Source organism: Salvelinus alpinus, chromosome 5 (assembly GCF_045679555.1).
Source record: "Salvelinus alpinus chromosome 5, SLU_Salpinus.1, whole genome shotgun sequence".
Lineage (NCBI taxonomy): Eukaryota > Metazoa > Chordata > Actinopteri > Salmoniformes > Salmonidae > Salvelinus > Salvelinus alpinus.
In genome coordinates this window covers 55097026-55116037 of record NC_092090.1, presented here as the reverse complement: position 1 = coordinate 55116037, position 19012 = coordinate 55097026, and the positions used below count along the sequence as shown (strand labels likewise).

The window sequence follows — 19012 nt, the reverse complement described above, 5'->3', positions numbered from 1 at the left end:
TGTCTTGGGGGTTACAAACTTTTTCCATTTAAGAATAATGGAGGCCACTGTGTTCTTTGGGACCTTCAATTCTGCAGAAATGTTTTGGTACCCTTCCCCAGATCTGTGCCTCGACACAATCCTTTCTCGGAGCTCTACAAACAATTTCTTCGACTACATGGCTTGGTTTTTGCTCTGACATGCACTGCCAACTGTGGGACTTTATATAGACAGGTGGGTGCCTTTCCAAATCATGTCCAATCGATTGAATTGACCACAGGTGGACTCCAATCAAGTTGTAAAAACATCTCAAGGATGATCAATGGTAACAGGATGCAACTGAGCTCGATTTCGAGTCTCATAGCAAAAGGTCTGAATACCTGTTTTTCATTTTTAATACATTTGCAAAAAAAATGTTATCCATTTTTGAATAAGGCTATAATGTAACAAAATGTGGAAAAAGGGAAGGGGTCTGCATATTTTCAGAATGCACTGTATTGTGTGTGTGTGTCAGGTTAGGTACTGTGACTGCAAAAATAAATACAAATAAACACACCAGACTATGGGCAATCATATACACCAGGTGGATCTTGGGCCAAGGTATTCCACGCAATCAATCAAAAGTATTTATAACAGCCTTTTTACGTCAGCATAAAGGGCTATACAGAAACCCAGCCTAAAACTCCAAACAGCAAGCAATGCATATGTAGATGGACGGTGGCTAGGAAAAACTCCCTAGAAAGGCAGGAACCTAGGGAGAAACAAGGCTCTGAGGGGTGGCCAGTCCTCTTCTGGCTATGCCGGGTGGAGATAAGAGTACATTGCCAGATTGAAAATCGTTTTAGAACAAACATTTATAGATGACCAGGATGGTCACATACTAATCAGTGGTTGTAGATGGTGCAACAGGTCAGTACCTCAGGAGTAAATGTCAGTTGGCTATACAGTTGCCTGAAATGTTGTCATGCTAATAATACGCCATGGCTAGGCAACACATCAGGAAAAGGTGTGAAAATATTCAGTTGACAACATCAACTCACATGGTTGCCAGAGGAGCTTGCTGTTGCTTGGTTCTTTGAAGACCAATCTATTGAGGCCAGAATCGGCGAGTGAGTTGGGGTCATTGACCTCACAGTTATTTGTGGCACAATGGTAGTTCGTTATATATACAATTCTAAATGTGAAAGGAATTTACCGTTGGTATAGTATGGGTTGTATGCCAAATTATTATTCTTATGTGTATTGACAAAGCGAAACTTCCATCCTAACAAGTATAATGTGATACCATGTTTATAATATCTAATGAATGTTTTATGGCCATGGGGCTAAAAGTAATTATATTGTTAGGATACTCATGGCCACTATCGACAGGGGAGGTGCAGGTTACGAATACACAATAGACCAGACTACATGCAACCAAATAGGCCTACCTGGGGCCATGTAGTTCACACATTGCAAAACTGTCACACCCTGATCTGTTTCACCTGTCTTTGTGCTTGTCTCCACCCCCTACCAGGTGTCTCCCATCTCCCCTCATTATCCACTGTGTAAAACCTGTGTTCTCTGTTTGTCTCTTGCCAGTTCGTTTCGTTCGTCAAGCTTACCAGCGGGATATATACAGTTGTTAAAAGCATGAAATGTTAAATGAAATTAAACCATGGCTAGCGCACACATCAGACATTGGAGATTCTGATTATGAAATAAGCGAGTAGACAAGTAATTAAAATGCAACAACCTTACATTTTATTCTGTCTATTCTGCAATGTTAGATGACACAATTACTGTCTCATCTCTTCAACCCCTTGTCATAAAGACAGGCCACACATGCTAACCGGTAGAGCGCCCAGGCCATATCTACATTATATGGTGCAATGGTTACAACACAATACGATCAACTCAAACTGCAATGATTAGATTACCTACCTCCAGATGCTCGCTTTGACACTTTTCTCATAAGCGCCTCTGTATTTTGGCAAGGTACCATATCCAGTCCATGGGAATACAAATCAAATTATATTTGTCAAACGCCCCGAATACAACAATGCAGAATATAGAAGGAACCGTTGTCTGAGTTTTCTGTGTTTTTCCCCCATTTCTGATTGTATATCTCTTTCGTAGTCAATGAAGTGCAAGCCTACTACACACACGTAGATTAGCAAGATTGGCTGTAGGAGTGTTGACATCGAATTTACAGTTTTTTGTCATCGCTACGAGCCATCTACGAAAAACAGTGACATTTTGTGTCTTCTTCCCTAGATTTTTTGCAGCCAGGGACCGAACTCCACCTTGCTCTTGATACCATCTCTTCGGATTTTCACTTTTCAGAAATAACTTCAGGCTAACTGGTTTTAACTTTTGCGCCAGCTCCTTCTCCTCCATAAAACTCACACGGAACCGAAGCCGCGTGCGCCATCGTGCATACATTTATTTTGTCCCCCCACACCAAACGCGATCACGACACGCAGGTTAAAATATCAAAACAAACTCTGAACCAATTACATTAATTTGGGGACAGGTCAAAAAGCATTAAACATTTATGGCAATTTAGCTAGCTAGTTTGCGCTTGCTAGCTAATTTGTCATATTTAACTAGCTTGCTGTTATTAGCTAATTTGTCCTGGGATATAAACATTGAGTTGTTATTTTACCTGCATTACCGCAACCGACCTTGTTCATCTTTCAGTCACCCACGTGGGTATAACCAATGAGGAAATGGCACGTGGGTACCTGCTTCTATAAACCAATGAGGAGATGTGAGAGGCAGGACTTGCAGCGCGATCTGCGTCACAAATAGAACTGACTTCTATTTTAGCCCTTGGCAACGCAGATGCTCGTTGGCGCTTGAGCAGTGTGGGTGCAATCATTAGTCTCCCTGGTGGCGCAGTGGTCTAGGGCACTGCATCGCAGCGCTAGCTGCGCCACCAGAGTCTCTGGGTTCGCGCCCAGGCTGGGCTGGGTTCGCGCCCAGGCTCTGTCGCAGCCGGCCGCAACCGGGAGATCCGTGGGGCGACGCACAATTGGCATAGCGTCGTCCGGGTTAGGGAGGGTTTGGCCGGTAGGGAGGGTTTGGCCGGTAGGGATATCCTTGTCTCAGTATGTAAAAAAATGTACTAAAAATGTATGCACTCTACTGTAAGTCGCTCTGGATAAGAGCGTCTGCTCTTGGCCGGTAGGGATATCCTTGTCTCAGTATGTAAAAATGTAATAAAAATGTATGCACTCTACTGTAAGTCGCTCTGGATAAGAGCGTCTGCTAAATGACTAAAATGTAAATGTATTTAATAATATAGATTTCCCCAAAGAATTGCACCACTCGCGCACTCGACGCGAGCAGTGTAGTCAGCCTGTAAGAGTTTGCCTCATGAGAGCGCACATGCGCAGTTGTTACCCACATCTGCTGTTGCAGTCAGCCACAAAAAATAATATGAAATAATTATTTTAGGTGGAAAAGTACACATTTTCTGAATCAAAACCGATAGGTGTATATATACAGTACCAGTTAAAAGTTTAGACACACCTACTCATTCAAGGGTTTTTCTATATTTTTACTATTTTCTACATTGTAGAATAATAGTGAAGACATCAAAACTATGAAATAACACATATGGAATTATGTAGTAACCAAAAAAGTTTTGAAAAAATAATATATTTTAGATTTGAGATTCTTCAAAGTAGCCATCCTTTGCCTTGATGACAGCTTTGCAAACGCTTGGCATTCTCTCAACCAGCTTCATGAGGAATGATTTTCCAACAGTCTTGAAGGAGTTCCCATATAATGCTGAGCACTTGTTGGCTGCTTTTCCTTCACTCTGTGGTCCAACTCATCCCAAACCATCTCATTTGGGTTGAGGTCGGGTGATTGTAGAGGCCAGGTCATCTGATGCAGCACCATCACTCTCCTTCCTGGCCAAATAGCCCTTACACAGCCTGGAGGTGTGTTTTGGGTCCTTGTCCCACTAAGCACAAACCAGATGGAATGGCGTATCGCGGCAGAATGCTGTGGTGTGCCTTGAATTTTAAATAAATCACATGGTGTTGGGGTGCTTTGCTGGTGACACTATCACACCACCTTCTTGCTTCACGGCGGGAACCACACATGCAGAGATAATCCGTTCACCTACTCTACATCTCGCAAAGACATGGCGGTTGGAACCAAAAATCTAATTTGGACTCATCAGACCAAAGGACAGATTTCCACCGGTCTAATGTCCATTTCGTGTTTCTTGGCCCAAGCAAGTCTATTCTTCTTATTGGTGTCCTTTAGTAGTAGTTTCTTTGCAGCATTTCGACCATGAAGGCCTGATTCACGCAGTCCCTTCCACAGTTTATGTTGAGATGTGTCTGTTACTTGAACTCTGAAGCATTTATTTGGGCTGCAATCTGAGGTGCAGTTAACTCTAATGAATCTATCCTCTGCAGCAGAGGTAACTCTGGGTCTTCCTTTCCTGTGGGGGTCCTCATGAGAGCCAGTTTCATCATAGCGCTTGATGGTTTTTGCGACTGCACTTGAAGAAACTTTCAAAGTTCTTGACATTTTCCAGAATGACTGACATTCATGACTTAAAGTAATCATGGACTGTAATTTCTCTTTGCCTATTTGAGCTTTTCTTGCCATAATATGGACTTGGTCTTTTACCAAATAGGGCTATATTCTGTATCCAACCCCTACCTTGTCACAACACAACTGATTAGCTCAAAAGCATTATGAAGGAAAGAAATTGCACGAATTAGCTTTTAACGAGGCACACCTGTTAATTGAAATGCATTCCAGGTGACTACCTCATGAAGATGGTTGAGAGAATCCCAAGAGTGTGCAAAGCTGTAATCAAGGCAAAGGGTGGCTATTTGAAAAATCTCAAATATAAAATATATTTTCATTTGTTTAACACTTTTTTGGTTACTACCTGCTTTCATAGTTTTGATGTCTTCACTATTATTCTACAATGTAGAAAATATTAAAAATAAAGAAAAACCCTTGAATGAGTAGGCGTGTCAACTTTTGACTAGTACTGTATTTAAATACACAGTGCATTCAGAAAGTATTCAGACACCTTTACCTTATCCACATTTAGTTACGTAACAACCTTATTCTAAAATGGATTAAATAAATATTTTTCCTTCTCGATCTACACACAATACCCCACAATGACATAGCAAAAACAGGTTTAGAAATGTTTGCAAATTTATAAAAAAATAAAACACATACCTTATTTACCTAAGCATTCAGACCCTTTGCTATGAGACTTGAAATTTAGCTCAGGTACATCCTGCTTCCATTGATCATCCTTGAAATGCATCTACAACTTGATTCGAGTCCACCTGTGGCAAAGTCAATTGATTGGACATGGTTTGGAAAGGCGGTGACAGGGAGGTGACCAAGAACCCGATGGTCACTCTGACAGAGTTCCTCTGTGGCGATGGGAGAATCTTCCAGAAAGATGACCATCTCTGCAGCACTTCACCAATCAGGCCTTTATTGTAGAGTGGCCAGACAGAAGCCACTCCTCAGTAAAAGGCACATGACAGCCCGCTTGGAGTTTGCCAGAAGGCACCTAAAGACTCTCAGACCATGGAGAAACAAGATTCTCTGGTCTGATGAAACTAAGATTGGCATGTATGCTCTTTGGCGTGTATGCCAAGCGTCACGTCTGGAGGAAACATGGCACCATCCCTACGGTGAAGCATGGTGGAGGCAGCATCATGCTGTGGGGATGTTTTTCAGCATCAGGGACTAGGAGACTAGTCAAGATCGAGGGAAAGATGAACGGAGCAAAGTATAGAGATCCTTGATGAAAACCTGCTCCAGAAGGCTCAGGACCTCAGACTTGGGCGAAGGTTAACCTTCCAACGGGAAACAACTCTAAGCACACAGCTTAGACAACGCAGGAGTAGCTTCGGGACTAGTCTCTGAATGCCGTTGAGTGGCCCAGCCAGAGCCCGGACTTGAACCCAATCGAACATCTCTGGAGAGACCTAAAAATAGCTGTGCAGCGATGCTCCCGATCCAACCTAAAAAAACTTGAGAGAATCTGCAGAGAACAATGGAGTGCCAAGCTTGTAGCGGTCAAGAAGACTCGAGGCTGTAATCGCTGCCAAAGGAGCTTCAACAATGTACTGAGTAAAGGGTCTGAATACTTATGTAAATGTGATGTTTCAGCTATTTATTTTTAACAACTTAGCAAAAATTTCAAAAAACCTGTTTTTGCTTTGTCATTATGGGGTAAGATGTGTAGAAAAAAACAATTTAACCAATTTTAGAATAAGGCTGTAACGTAACAAAATGTGAAAAAAATCATGGGGTCTGAATACTCTGAATGCACTCTTATATATATATATATATATATATATAACACAGGACAAACTGACCCAAGATCAGCACCTAGGGGCAACTTCACCCTACTCCATTTTGTATCTCTAAATGGTATAAATAAGAACAATACATCTTATCTGTAACACACTTTCTCAGAAAAACTCAAACTGCTCAAATAGTAGCAGCATCACTAAATTATTACTCTAAAGATGAACCATGGTGTGTGTGTACTGTGTATTGGCTTTACCTCTTTACAGGACTGTATGGACATGTATTCTGAGAAGATTTGTTTTGCTCGGGAGGCCATTTTGAACTGGGATTTGATTTTCCTGTACTTCTCACAGGCCAACCAGAAGTCCAAGTTCTCCTCACTGAACTCTGTCTGCAGGAACCTTTGGAAGACTGCCACTCCATCTGTCCAAGACAATATATCATATTATATAGTGTTTTTGTATTAAATATTGTGTTATTAAATAGTATATTTCAAAATACAGGACCGCAATGGAAATAAGTCTGTTGACTGTGTTCTTATGCTTGCAGTATTCACATTGCAATTGTACATTTTAAAATTGTCAAATTCATTCATTGACACAGTCATTTTGAGACCAAGGTATTTTTTGCATGGCTCCCTTGGAAAATATACATTGCCTCAACAAAAGTCTAAACAAAAGTTAAAGGTGATGACAATGCAAAAATAAATGTGCATTTCAGAAAATGTCCATAACGTATCTGTCACTAATAGTGGGATGATAGTGTTTCACAGTAATACTTAAAGTTTTGTAATCAAATCAAATTTGATTGGTCACATACACATGGTTAACAGATGTTATTGCGAGTGTAGCGGAATGCTTATGCTTCTAGATCCGTCAGTGCAGCAGTATCTAACAGGTAATATCTAACAATTCCACAACAAAACCTAATACACACAATCTAGTAAAGGAATGGGATGAGAATATATAAAATATATGGATGAGCAGTGACAGAGCGGCTAAGATGCCATAGATAGTATAGAATAGATAGTGTAGGATACAGTATATACATATGAGATAAGTAATGCGAGATATGTAAACATTCTTAAAGTGGCATTATTAAAGTGACTAGTGTTCCATTTATTAAAGTGGCCAATGATATCAAGTCTAGGTAGGCAGCCGCCTCTCTGTGCTAGTTATGGCTGTTTAACACATCTGATGGCCTTGAGATAGAAGCTTTTTTTCAATCTCTCTGTCCCAGCTTTGATGTACCTTGCCTTCTGGATGGAAGCGGGGTGAACAGGCAGTGGCTTGGTTGGTGGTTATTGTCCTTGATGATCTTTTTTGCTTCCTGTGGAATCGGGTGTTGTAGGTGTCCTGGAGGGCAGGTAGTTTGCTCCCGGGGATGCGTTGTGCAGACCGCACCACCCTCTGGAGAGCCCTGCGGTTGTGGGCGGTACAGTTACCGAACCAGGCAGTGATACAGCCCGACAGGATGCTCTCGATTGTGCACCTGGAAAAGTTAGTGAGGGTTTTCGGGGACAAGCCACATTTTTTCAGCCTCCTGAGGTTGAAGAGGTGCTGTTGCGCCTTCTTCACCACACTGTGCGTGGACCATTTCAGTTTGTCAATGAAAGGAACTTAAAACTTTCTCTACTGCTGTCCTGTCGATGTGGATACGGTGGTGCTCCCTTTGCTGTTCCCTGAAGTCCACGATCATCTCTTTTGTTTTGCTGACATTGAGTAAGAGGTTATTTTCCTGACACCACACTCTGAGGGTCCTCACCTCCTCCCTGCAGGCTGTCTCGTCGTTGTTGGTAATCAAGCCTACCACTGTTGTGTCGTCTGCAAACTTGATCATTGGCTGTGATATTCGTCTATTGATGACAGGCATCTGTTGCCAAAATGGTAAAGCGATTCTGACTGTGTTATCTAGTGGAAATCTCTCATTTTCTGCTTGCTAAAATTCTACACTGTTCGCTCAATTTCAATTTATGTGAGAAAACAAGCACTGAATAGTGTAGGGAATCATTGTACCATCTAAATCGCTGTAAAATCATATTGCCACCAGATAACACAGCCACAAAGTCAGAACGTCTTTCCCTTTGTGACAACAGATGCCGCTCCGGCGGGAGAAATCAACAGGCATATATCACAGCCAATCACAACACTGGCGGGGAAGTAATACTGTGAAATACTATCATTCCACTATTAACAGCAAATACATTATGGACATTTTCTGAAATTACAATGAAAAATTAAAAATCCTATGTGTAGCACCTTTAAATAAAGACATTAGGATCTTTGTGCGTTGAAAAACGTACATTTGTGAGCCAGCAGTGTGTCAAAGCATTCCCCCCACTTCAGGGCCTCCTCTGGCGAGGGCCTAAAAATGACAGCACAGAAAGACAAAGGACTAATACATCACGTTTCTTATTATTGTGTGTGAGCTTTTCAAAGAAAAACCCTTCTCTCACACTGTGCCTCTGGTACTGTAAGTGTTTATCATTATACTCTGACTATGATTAAAAGTATTTCCTACTGTGAGCAGCACGGAGTTGAGGTGATTGAGGAAAACGGTAACAGTAACTGTTCTCTCATTGCAAAAGTATGACATGCTGATCACAAACTGAACGACAAGTATTGGTTTGTTATTGTAATGCTTTTCAAATGACTAGTGTATGAAGTCAGTTTGAGTCACAGTATCCTCTTCTGAGGTCTAGTCATGCACCAGTGGATGGAGTGTGCTTTACAGTGTAGGGTGAAGTTGCCACTAGACGATGATCTTGGGTCAGTTTTGCATTTCCACCACTAATGGTTAAGGATAGGATTGGGGGAGGGGAAGCTGGTCCTAGATCTGTAACTAGGGGAAACTCATATCCGGAGTGTTCTTTACAAGGAGGCTCTTACTTGACTGACTTCAGGACTTTCTCCAGACCGTTTGTTGGGTTGCTGCCATGGAAATCGTTCTTCCTCAAGAAAGTCAAGCGATTTTTCATGTCCTTGGCCCTGTGGAAAACATATTTTTTTATGATGAGTATAACCCATAGAGTCAAGCTAGCTAGCAGATTATATGAGCTTGAAGAAAATGAAAAAGGTTTGGATGAAACAACAACATTCTAGGTAAATCAAAAATAAGATAAATCAGATTTTTTTTTTTTTAAGAAGCAAATGTCTCTAGTCTCCACAGTTCTTGTTCCAAAATGAGGAGAGATCATTTTGGGATTGAAAATGAGAGTAGTTATATCATGATAGAAACATTTGAGCATAGCAACATTTGTGGAAACCAAGACAGTTTTCGGGGCAGGCCTGGGACAATTTTAGCTAACCCTAACCCTTTCCTAACCTTAACCTAATTCTCCATACCTGCCACGTTAATTCTGCTAAAACTGCTGTGTAAATTCTCCTAACCTGCTACGAAAAGTCACTTTTGCTAGTCAGACCTGCCCTGAGAACAGTCTTGGTTTCCACTAATGCAATACAGCTTCACACTGGCTTGCCTGCTCTTTCTCTTTGCTAATGATGCGAGTGTGTGTTCAATCTTCGCTCTGTCCATACACTTTTTGGCCATGACATGGATTACCCCAGAGGACACTGCTACTCCAGCTGCTATCTCGTCATCTGACTATGTGTGCTCTCATAATCTGAGAGCATCTGGTCATCATGGTGGTGGCACAGGGCTACTCATTTTTTCCTTAGTGAAGATTTTCTCTTTATTCCCTCACCTGTCTATCTCCTCATTTGAATTCCATGCAGTCACTGTCACATAACTATAAAACTTGGGTGAGCATCCACACTGGAGGAAAGTTTATCGCTCTACAGTAGGCCTACATCTGTCAATCAACTGATGGCCCAAATCAAATTATCGCATGGCTAGGCTATCGGGTAGCCTATTGGAATATAATCAAATAACATAGGGTTTATTGCAACCATCGATGGCACTAGATTAAATTATTGCCAGCTGATGTCTCGTTAAACCATCAATACGCGCTAAATTCACCCCCACAGTTGATCACAATTGCAACCATTATTGGTTACCTCATTATCGCTCTCTAAAAGATGATGTTGGTGTTACCTAGGTGTTGCCATTTGAACAATTTAGCCCTTTTTGATCAGACTAAGGGCCGTACAATATAAAAAAAATATTTCCTTGTTTACCATGCCAAATCTACTGTGGCAATTTATCCAACACTTTGTATGGATGGAAACTAATGCTGATGTAGCCTATATATATTATTTTATTTGTTTCCTATTTATCTTATCCAAAAGTGTCTGGTATAGTAATTTCTTATCAAGATTGTGGGTAAAATATCCTGGACTGTCCATATTTGAAACGTGTAACTTAATCAAGTAAATCGGGGGAGATTGAGTTATTTGTGCCAGATGGGTGTTGGCTGGAATCAAACCCACACGAACACGGTAGGACTATATGTGCACACTGAAGAGAGAATATTACTTGACAGCAAGCCCTGATCCCAATGACTCGACTTCCCCTGCATGGAGAGGAGAACTGCTCATTTTCAGAGATTCACAAGGCTCATTTGAATTTCCTGATGCAGCAGGAAAATTCTCTGCGACAAAAGTGATCAAGTTAAGATCCCACATCTGTACCTTCTCTTCCTCTGTATCCGCTGACAAGTCCACTTTCTATCACTCTACATTTTAAGCTTCTGCCTCCAACCATGGGAAAATCTTCACTCTATCCTCCCTCCTTATTCCTCCACCGCCTCCCTCCTCCCTCTCTGTGGACGACTTTGTTAACCACTTTGAAAAAAAGGTTGACGACATCCGCTCATCATTCACTCATAAACTGCTCCCACTCACACAGAACTACCTTATGGCTTGACCTCTTTCTCCAGATGAAATCCTGTGACTAGTGATGTCCACCGGCCCAACAACCTGCCCACTTGACCCCATCCCCTCCTCCCATCTCCAGACCATCTCTGGAGACTTTCTCCCATTCCTCACTTCCCTCATCAACTCATCCCTGACCACTGGCTGCATCCTCTGACTTCAAGAGGGCCAGAGTCACTCCCCTCCTCAGGAAACCAACACTCAACCCCCCTGATGTCAAAAACTACAGACTGATATCCCTTCTTTCTTTCCTTTCCAAAACACGTGTGTAGTCTCTGACCAACTCTATCGTTATCTCTCAGAATCATCTTCTTGACCCTACCCAGTAAGGCTTCAAGGCGACTCACTCAACTGAGATCGCTTTCCTTTGTGTCACAGTGGTGCTACGCTCTGCTAAAGCTGACTCTCTCTCCTCTGTTCTCCTCCTCCTAAATCTATCCGCTGCTTTCGACACCGTGAACCATCAGATCCTCTTTTCCACCCTCTCAGGGTTAGGTGTCTCAGGCTCTGCACAATCCTACCTGGCAGCCTGCTCCTGCTAGGTGGCGTGGAGAGGATCTGTGTCTGCACCACGTGCTCTCACTACTGGTGTTCCTCGGGGCAAAGGTTCTAGGCCCTTTCCTCTTATCTCTAGTCACTCGGCTCAGTCAAAACGTCACATGGTCTCTCCTGTCATTGCTATGCGGATGACACTCAACTACTCTTCCCCCCTTCTGACACCCAGGTGGCGACACACATCTCTGTGTGCCTGGCAGACATCTCAGCTTGTATGTCGGCCCACCACCTCAAGATCAACCTCCCAGGGAAGGCCTGCTCGCCACAAGACCTCTCCATCACGGTTGACAACTCCACAGTGTCCCCCTCCCAAAGTGCAAAGAATCTTGGCGTGACCCTGGACAACAGCCTGTTGTTCTCTGTAAACATCACAGCACTGACTTGCTCTTGCAGGTTCACGCTCTACAACATCCACAGACTAGGAAGCGGCGCGCACTCAAAACAATGCTGCTTTAAAAACAACCCAATTTGGGTAAATGTTGGACAGAACACACATTGGGTTATTTTGGCCTAATGATTTCTTTAAGTTTGGCTGTTGATGCTGGGTTATTGAGCCATCTACAGGGTCAGATCAGAAGACTGGAGGCGTGGCCTAGTAGGGGTGGTTCTTTCAGATAGTTATTTTTGGCCACCTGTGAGAGAAAATGTAATTCCGGTTAATCTGCTCTGTTGTATTGTCAACACATGTTAAGGTTGAACACTGACACTTTTGTAGCTTTAAATAAGGTTTACACAAGACTAAACGTTATTTAAGTGCCTATGCATATCACAAATATAAGGGAGTTACGTGCCATTACATGCTGAGTGTTACCAAACTATGTTTTGAGAAAAACCAGTCAAAGTTTTCAGTTACTTTTAAGACATGTATTTAAATAGTTAATAACAACTATTTACTTAATACAAAACAAACTCCATTGACTTGAGTGCCCATGTTCTTCTTCTTTCACTGTCACTCAGACTCACACACACACTACATATAAATTACATCTTGCTCTAACTATACAGACATAGTGTCTGTCTGCATCGTTGTTGCGCACGTACGTGCACGTATATGCATACACTTGCACGTGTATACATGTACACATTTGTACACATACGTTTGGAAACATATAAGCAGCAGAATGTATTGGCTACATTTACTTTACATGTATATGTGCATACACTGAGTGTACATAACATTAAGAACACCTGCTCTTTCCATGACAGACTGACCAGGTGAAAGCTGCGATCCCTTTTTGTCACTTGTTGAATACACTTCAATCAGTGTAGATGAAGGGGAGGAGACAGATTAAAGAAGGATTTTTAAGCCTTGAGATAATTGAGACATGGATTGTGTGTGTGTGTGCCATTCAGAGGGAGAATGGGCAAGACAAAATATTGAAGTGGCTTTGAACGGGGTATGATAGTAGGTGCCAGGCGCACCAGTTTGTGTTAAGAACTGAAACGCTGCTGGATTTTTTCACGCTCAACAGTTTCCATGTGTATCAAGGATGGTCAACAACCAAAGGACATCCAGTCAACTTCACACAACTGTGGGAAGCATTGGAGTCAACATTGGCCAGCATCCCTGTGGAACGCTTTCGACATATTGCAGAGTCCATGCCCCGACAAATTGAGGCTGTTCTGAGGTCAAAAGGGTGGGGTGCAACTCAATATTAGGAAGGTGTTCTTAAATACCTCATTAACTTTTTAATTCTGTTGCAGCCCCAATAATAACAGAAAACATAGTTGTATTACTCTAAAGAAAACATACATGTGTAGGACCGTTTTCTTGCAGAGGTTCACGGGAACCAGCGATCTTGCCAATGAGCACTAGATATTTTTCATGCATTTATGTAACCCGTCTTCATGACATATGTCATGTAATCTGTTACTCCCCAACCCTGCTGACAGATAACCAGACACAGAAACGTGCACACTGTACACATTACTCCCTCACAGCCAACTAAACTTCACTAACAGTTGAATGACAAGCACTTACCATTGGTGAGTTAATTCATCTGGTCATGTCTCTTGACCATCTCCTCTGGGATAAAAAGAAAATAACAGGGGTTCCCTTTGTTGGACTTGCAAGTGCACCTGAACTCGCGATCCTTTTCCATTTATGACATATTCTCCCTCGACTGACTGAAGCACCGTAATTGATGGATCCACCATTAACGGGGTGGTCTTCGATTAAGGGGCTTGACCTCGACTTTGGCGAGCTCGTCGGTGTCTGTGCTGTCTGCGGAGTTGCTGATGGAGATGTTCTCTAGCTCAGCTGTCAAAAAGTAGTCACCACTGATCATCTGAACCAGCTCCCACCACAACATTACTATTTCTCTCTCCTGGGAATCTATCAATGCAGTAGAAAGCTAATCTAGCTAGCTAAGGTGTAGGCAGTTTGGAATAGGGGTTTTGATAGAGCAGATAAGATAGTGCCGCGAAAGCCTGATGTGTTACAAGCTAGCCTCCACCGAACCGATGTGAAAGTGCTCAGTTGCTATGTTTCATTCTACATTTATAATATAAAATCTATATTTATACTCTGAATTTGGCAATAAGACATGCAGATTATGAAAGCAAAGACATTATTTTGTTAAAACCAGATGAAACTCCCAAACAGCGAAAAATCTACATTTTGACTAAACACAATGTATATGCAAATGAGCCATAGCGACTATGATAGAGTGCGTCACTCACCACCTGGATTCGGTCTTATGTAGCAACATTTCAATTTCAGTTTTTTACATTGGATAAAAGTAGAGACTCAGAGCTACTGCTTTTGAGGAAACAATGGGAAGTAATTCTGCTTTGAAAGTTGATCAACTTCTAAACTCACTTTTGAGAAAACCGTCTTTCAATGTTTTGGTACAACTATTGGAGAGCCCTTCTTTGTCTACACCAATTCAGCATTGTTCACACCCTCTTAAGCCTTAGCCCTACCCATCTCTTTGAGGGTTGATCCAACCATTCTGTACTAACTTGCTAGCTACTTCCAGACATCTAAGAGAGAGAGAGAACAGCTCACTGAACATTACTCGCCCAGAGCTTATCTGTGGTTTCACGTTCAGAGCGCACACTGGACGCTCTGGCCAATAAGTAGGGTTGTTCTGAAAGCTCTGACCTCACAACGACAGTCAAACACCTAAGCTAACTGGCTAACATTGGCTAGCGACTTCCAGACACATAATGAGAGATCACCCCACTCTGACCATTTTACTCCCAATAGCAGAGCTGGTTAGGCAGTTTTCATGTTATCCAGAGCGTTGGTGACTGTAACTGTGCTGCTGGCAACAATTGAATTGCGCTTTGTTGCCAACGTTTACTGACACCGGACATATTCAAGAGCGTTCAAAAATGCATCAGTTATTCTGCGCTCTGGCACATTAAGAAGAGAGTCTTTTGTTAAGAAATGTATCTAGATAGCTGGCTAGGTAAACAATGAATCCCAACGCATGACGTAATGTTAGTTAGCGAGCCAGCCAGCTAATGTTAGCTAGCTAACAGTACACTAAATTGAAATGAAAATACTTTGTCAAAAGTAGGGAATAGGGTTCCATTTGGGATGCCATTTGAGATGCAACCAGTGACATATATAAAAGTAACACAGTCGGCCACATTGGCTTTAGGGCTTTAGCTACGGTAGCAGCTAAAAGATAACATCAGGTAGCTACTTCTCTGTAGTGACTCGTAAATGTCCTACTGGTAAAATTGTTTGACACTCATGTGTCATAGTGTTGTATCTGGGTATATTTGATATGTCCTAGGGACAAAACTCATAGGGATATCATTCAGTGTAGTTCTTCTATTATGCTGTCAAGACCACAAGAGATTTTTTTCCAATGTCCAAATTTTTTCATAACTTACAGGTTCATGGATTTCTTCTTTTTCGTGCAGCCTTGTTTAAACTCACGGTTACAGTCAGATTCACTGCATACCTTGGAGGAAAGAAAGGAACACAAAAAGAGAGAGTTAGAACATGAGAAAGGCAGAGAAAAATAAGGAAGAGAGCAAGTACAGTACCAGTCAAAAGTTTGGACACACCTACTCATTCCAGGGTTTCTTCTTTATTTTTACTATTTTCTACATTGTAGAATAATAGTGAACACAAACTATGAAATAACACATGGAATAATGTAGTATACAAAAAAGTGTTAAAACAAATCCAAATATATTTTATATTTGAGATTCTTCAAAGTAGCCACTTGTAACGATTCTCGTTGGTGGAAGGAGAGGAGGACCAAAATGCAGCGTGGTACGTATCCATAATAACTTTTAATGAGAATGAATACAAAATACAAAAAGAACAAGAGAATCAAAATGAAAACCGAAACCGTACCGAATGGTGTAAACACTAAAACGAAAAACAACTACCCATAACCCATAGTGGAAAAACAGGCTACCTAAGTATGATTCTCAATCAGAGACAACGATCGACACCTGCCTCTGATTGAGAACCATACTGGGCCAAACACATAGAAATATAACGTATAGAACAAAACATAGAAAAACAAACATAGAATGCCCACCCCAACTCACGCCCTGACCAAACTAAAATAAAGACCTAAAAAAGGAACTAAGGTCAGAACGTGACACCACTATTTGCCTTGATGACAGCATTGCACACTCTTGGTATTCTCTCAACCAGCTTTATGAGGGATGCTTTTCCAACAGTCTTGAAGGAATTCCCACATATGCTGAGCACTTGTTGGCTGCTTTTCCTTCACTCTGCGGTCCAACTCATCCCAAACCATCTCAATTGGGTTGAGGTCGGGAGATTGTGGAGGCCAGGTCATCTGATGCAGCACTCCATTACACTCCTTCTTGGTCAAATAGCCCTTACACAGCCTGGAGGTGTGTTTTGGGTCATTGTTGAAAAACAAATGATAGTCCCACTAAGTGCAAATCAGATGGGATGGCGTATCGCGGCAGAATGCTGTGGTAGCCATGCTGGTTAAGTGTGCCTTGAATTCTAAATAAATCACTGACAGTGTCACCAACAAAGCACCCCCACACCATCACTCCTCCTCCTCCATGCTTCACAGTGGGAACCACAAATCAAAATCAAATTTTATTTGTCACATGTGCCGAATACAACAGGTGTAGACTTACCATTAAATGCTTACTTACAAGCCCTTAACCAACAATGCAGTTAAAAAGAGTTATGAAAATGTTTACTAAATAAACTAAAGTGAGAAAAAAATATATATATATACAAAATCAAAAAGTAACACAAGAAAATTACATAACAATAACAAGGCTATGTACAGGGGGAACAGGTACCGAGTCAATGTGCGGGGGTACAGGTTAGACGAGGTAAATTGTAAAGTAACTATACATAGATAATAAACAGCGAGTACAGCAGTGTAAAAACAAAGGGGAGGGGGTCAATGTAAATTGTCCGGGTGGCCATTTGATTAATTGTTCAGCAGTCTTATGGATTTGGAGTAGAAGCTGTTAAGGAGTCTTTTGGTCCTAGACTTGGCGCTCCGGTACCGCTTGCCATGTTGTAGCAGAAAGAACAGTCTATGACTTGGGTGACTGGAGTCTTTTACATTTTTTGGGGCCTTCCTCTTACATCGCCTATTATATAAGTCCAGGATGACAGGAAGCTTGGCCCCAGTGATGTACTGAGCTGTACGCACTATCATCTGTAGCGCCTTACGGTCAAATGCTGAGTAGTTGCCATACCAGGCAGTGATACAACTGGTCAGATTGCTCTCAATGGTGCAGCTGTAGAATTTTATGAGGATCTGGGGGGAAAAAGGGGTTGTCGTGCCCTCTTCACAACTGTCTTGATGTGTTTGGACCATGATAGTTTGTTGGTGATGTGGACACCAAGGAACTTGAAACTCTCAACCCGCTCCACTTCAGCCTGGTCGATGTTAATGGGAGCCTATTCCTATAGTCCATGATCTGCTCCTTTGTCTATTGAGATTGCGTAATCTGTAGATCTGTTAGGGCGGTATGCGAATTGGAGTGGGTCTAGGGTTTCCGGCATGATGGTGTTGATGTGAGCCATGCCCAGCCTTTCAACGCACCTCATGGCTACTGTCGTGAGTGTAATTGGGCGGTAATCATTTAGGCAGGTTACCTTTGCTTTTTTGGGCACAGTCTGTTTGAAACATGTAGGTATTACAGACTCGGTCAGGGACGGGTTGAAAATGTCAGTGAAGACACTTGTCAGTTGGTCAGCGCATGCTTTGAGTACATGTCCCAGTAATCCGTCTGCCCCTATGGTTTTGTGAATGTTGACCTGTTTAAAGCTCTTGCTCAAATCCGCTACGGAGAGTGTAATCACAGTCGTCCGGAACAGCTGGTGCTCTCATCATGCTTCGGTGTTGCTTTTCTTGACGCGAGCATAAAAGGCATTTAGCTCGTCTGGTAGACTAGAATTACTGGGCAGATCGCAGAGTTTGTAGTCCGTAATATTTTTCAAGCCCTGCCACATCCGTCAGAGCCTGTGTAATAGGATTCAATCTTAGTGCCGTATTGACGCTTTGCCTGTTTGATGGTTCATCTGAGGGCATAGCGGGATTTCTTATAAGCGTCCGGATTAGTGTCCCGCTACTTGAAAGCAGCAGCTCCACGCTTTAGCGCAGTGCGGATGTTGCCTGTAATCAATGGCTTCTGGTTGGGGATTGTCGTACAGTCACTGTGGGGACGATGTCGTCAATATATTTATTGATGAAGCTGGTGACTGAGGTGGTATACTCCTCAATGCCATTGGATGAATCCCAGAACATATTCCAGTCTGTGCTAGCAAAACAGTCCTGTAGCTTAGCATCCGCATCATCTGACTACTTCTGTATTGAGCGAGTCACTGGTACTTTCTGCTTTAGTTTTTGCTTGTAAGCAGGAATCAGGATGATAGAATTTTGGTCAGATTTGCCAAATGGAGGGCGGGGGAGAGCTTTGTATGAGTCTCTGTGTGTGGAGTAAAGGTGGTTTCGAGTTTTTTTCCTCTGGTAGCATATGTGACATGCTGGTAGAAATTAGGTTAAACAAATTTAAGATTGCCTGCATTAAAGTTCCCGGCCACTAGGAGCGCCGCTTCTGGATGAGCATTTTCTTGTTTGCTTATGGCTTTATACAACTCGTTGAGTGTGGTCTTACTGCCAGCATCGGTTTGTGGTGGTAAATAGACGGCTACGAATAATATAGATGAGAAATCTCTTGGTAGATCGCGTGGTCTACAGCCTATCATTAAGTATTCTACCTCAGGCGGGCAATAGCTTGAGACTTCTTTAATATTAGACAATGCACACCAGCAGTTATTGACAAATAGACACACACACCCCCACACCTCTTCTTAGCAGACGTAGCTGCTCTGTTCTGCTGATGCACGGAGAAGCCAGCCAGCT

General features: G+C 42.2%; 1 protein-coding gene across 2 annotated transcripts in view; it reads right to left on the bottom strand.

Moving 5' to 3' along the window:
* rgs3b (regulator of G protein signaling 3b) overlaps positions 1-19012 on the bottom strand; it is a 100058-nt gene that overhangs the window by 9711 nt on the left and 71335 nt on the right. For both annotated transcript variants that reach the window (XM_071400102.1, XM_071400104.1), the window contains 4 exons: positions 15516-15586; positions 9168-9266; positions 8582-8643; positions 6536-6702 (listed from right to left, as the gene is read on the bottom strand). In XM_071400102.1, coding sequence (XP_071256203.1) covers positions 6536-6702; positions 8582-8643; positions 9168-9266; positions 15516-15586 — 399 coding nt within the window. The remainder of the gene's footprint in view (positions 1-6535; positions 6703-8581; positions 8644-9167; positions 9267-15515; positions 15587-19012) is intronic.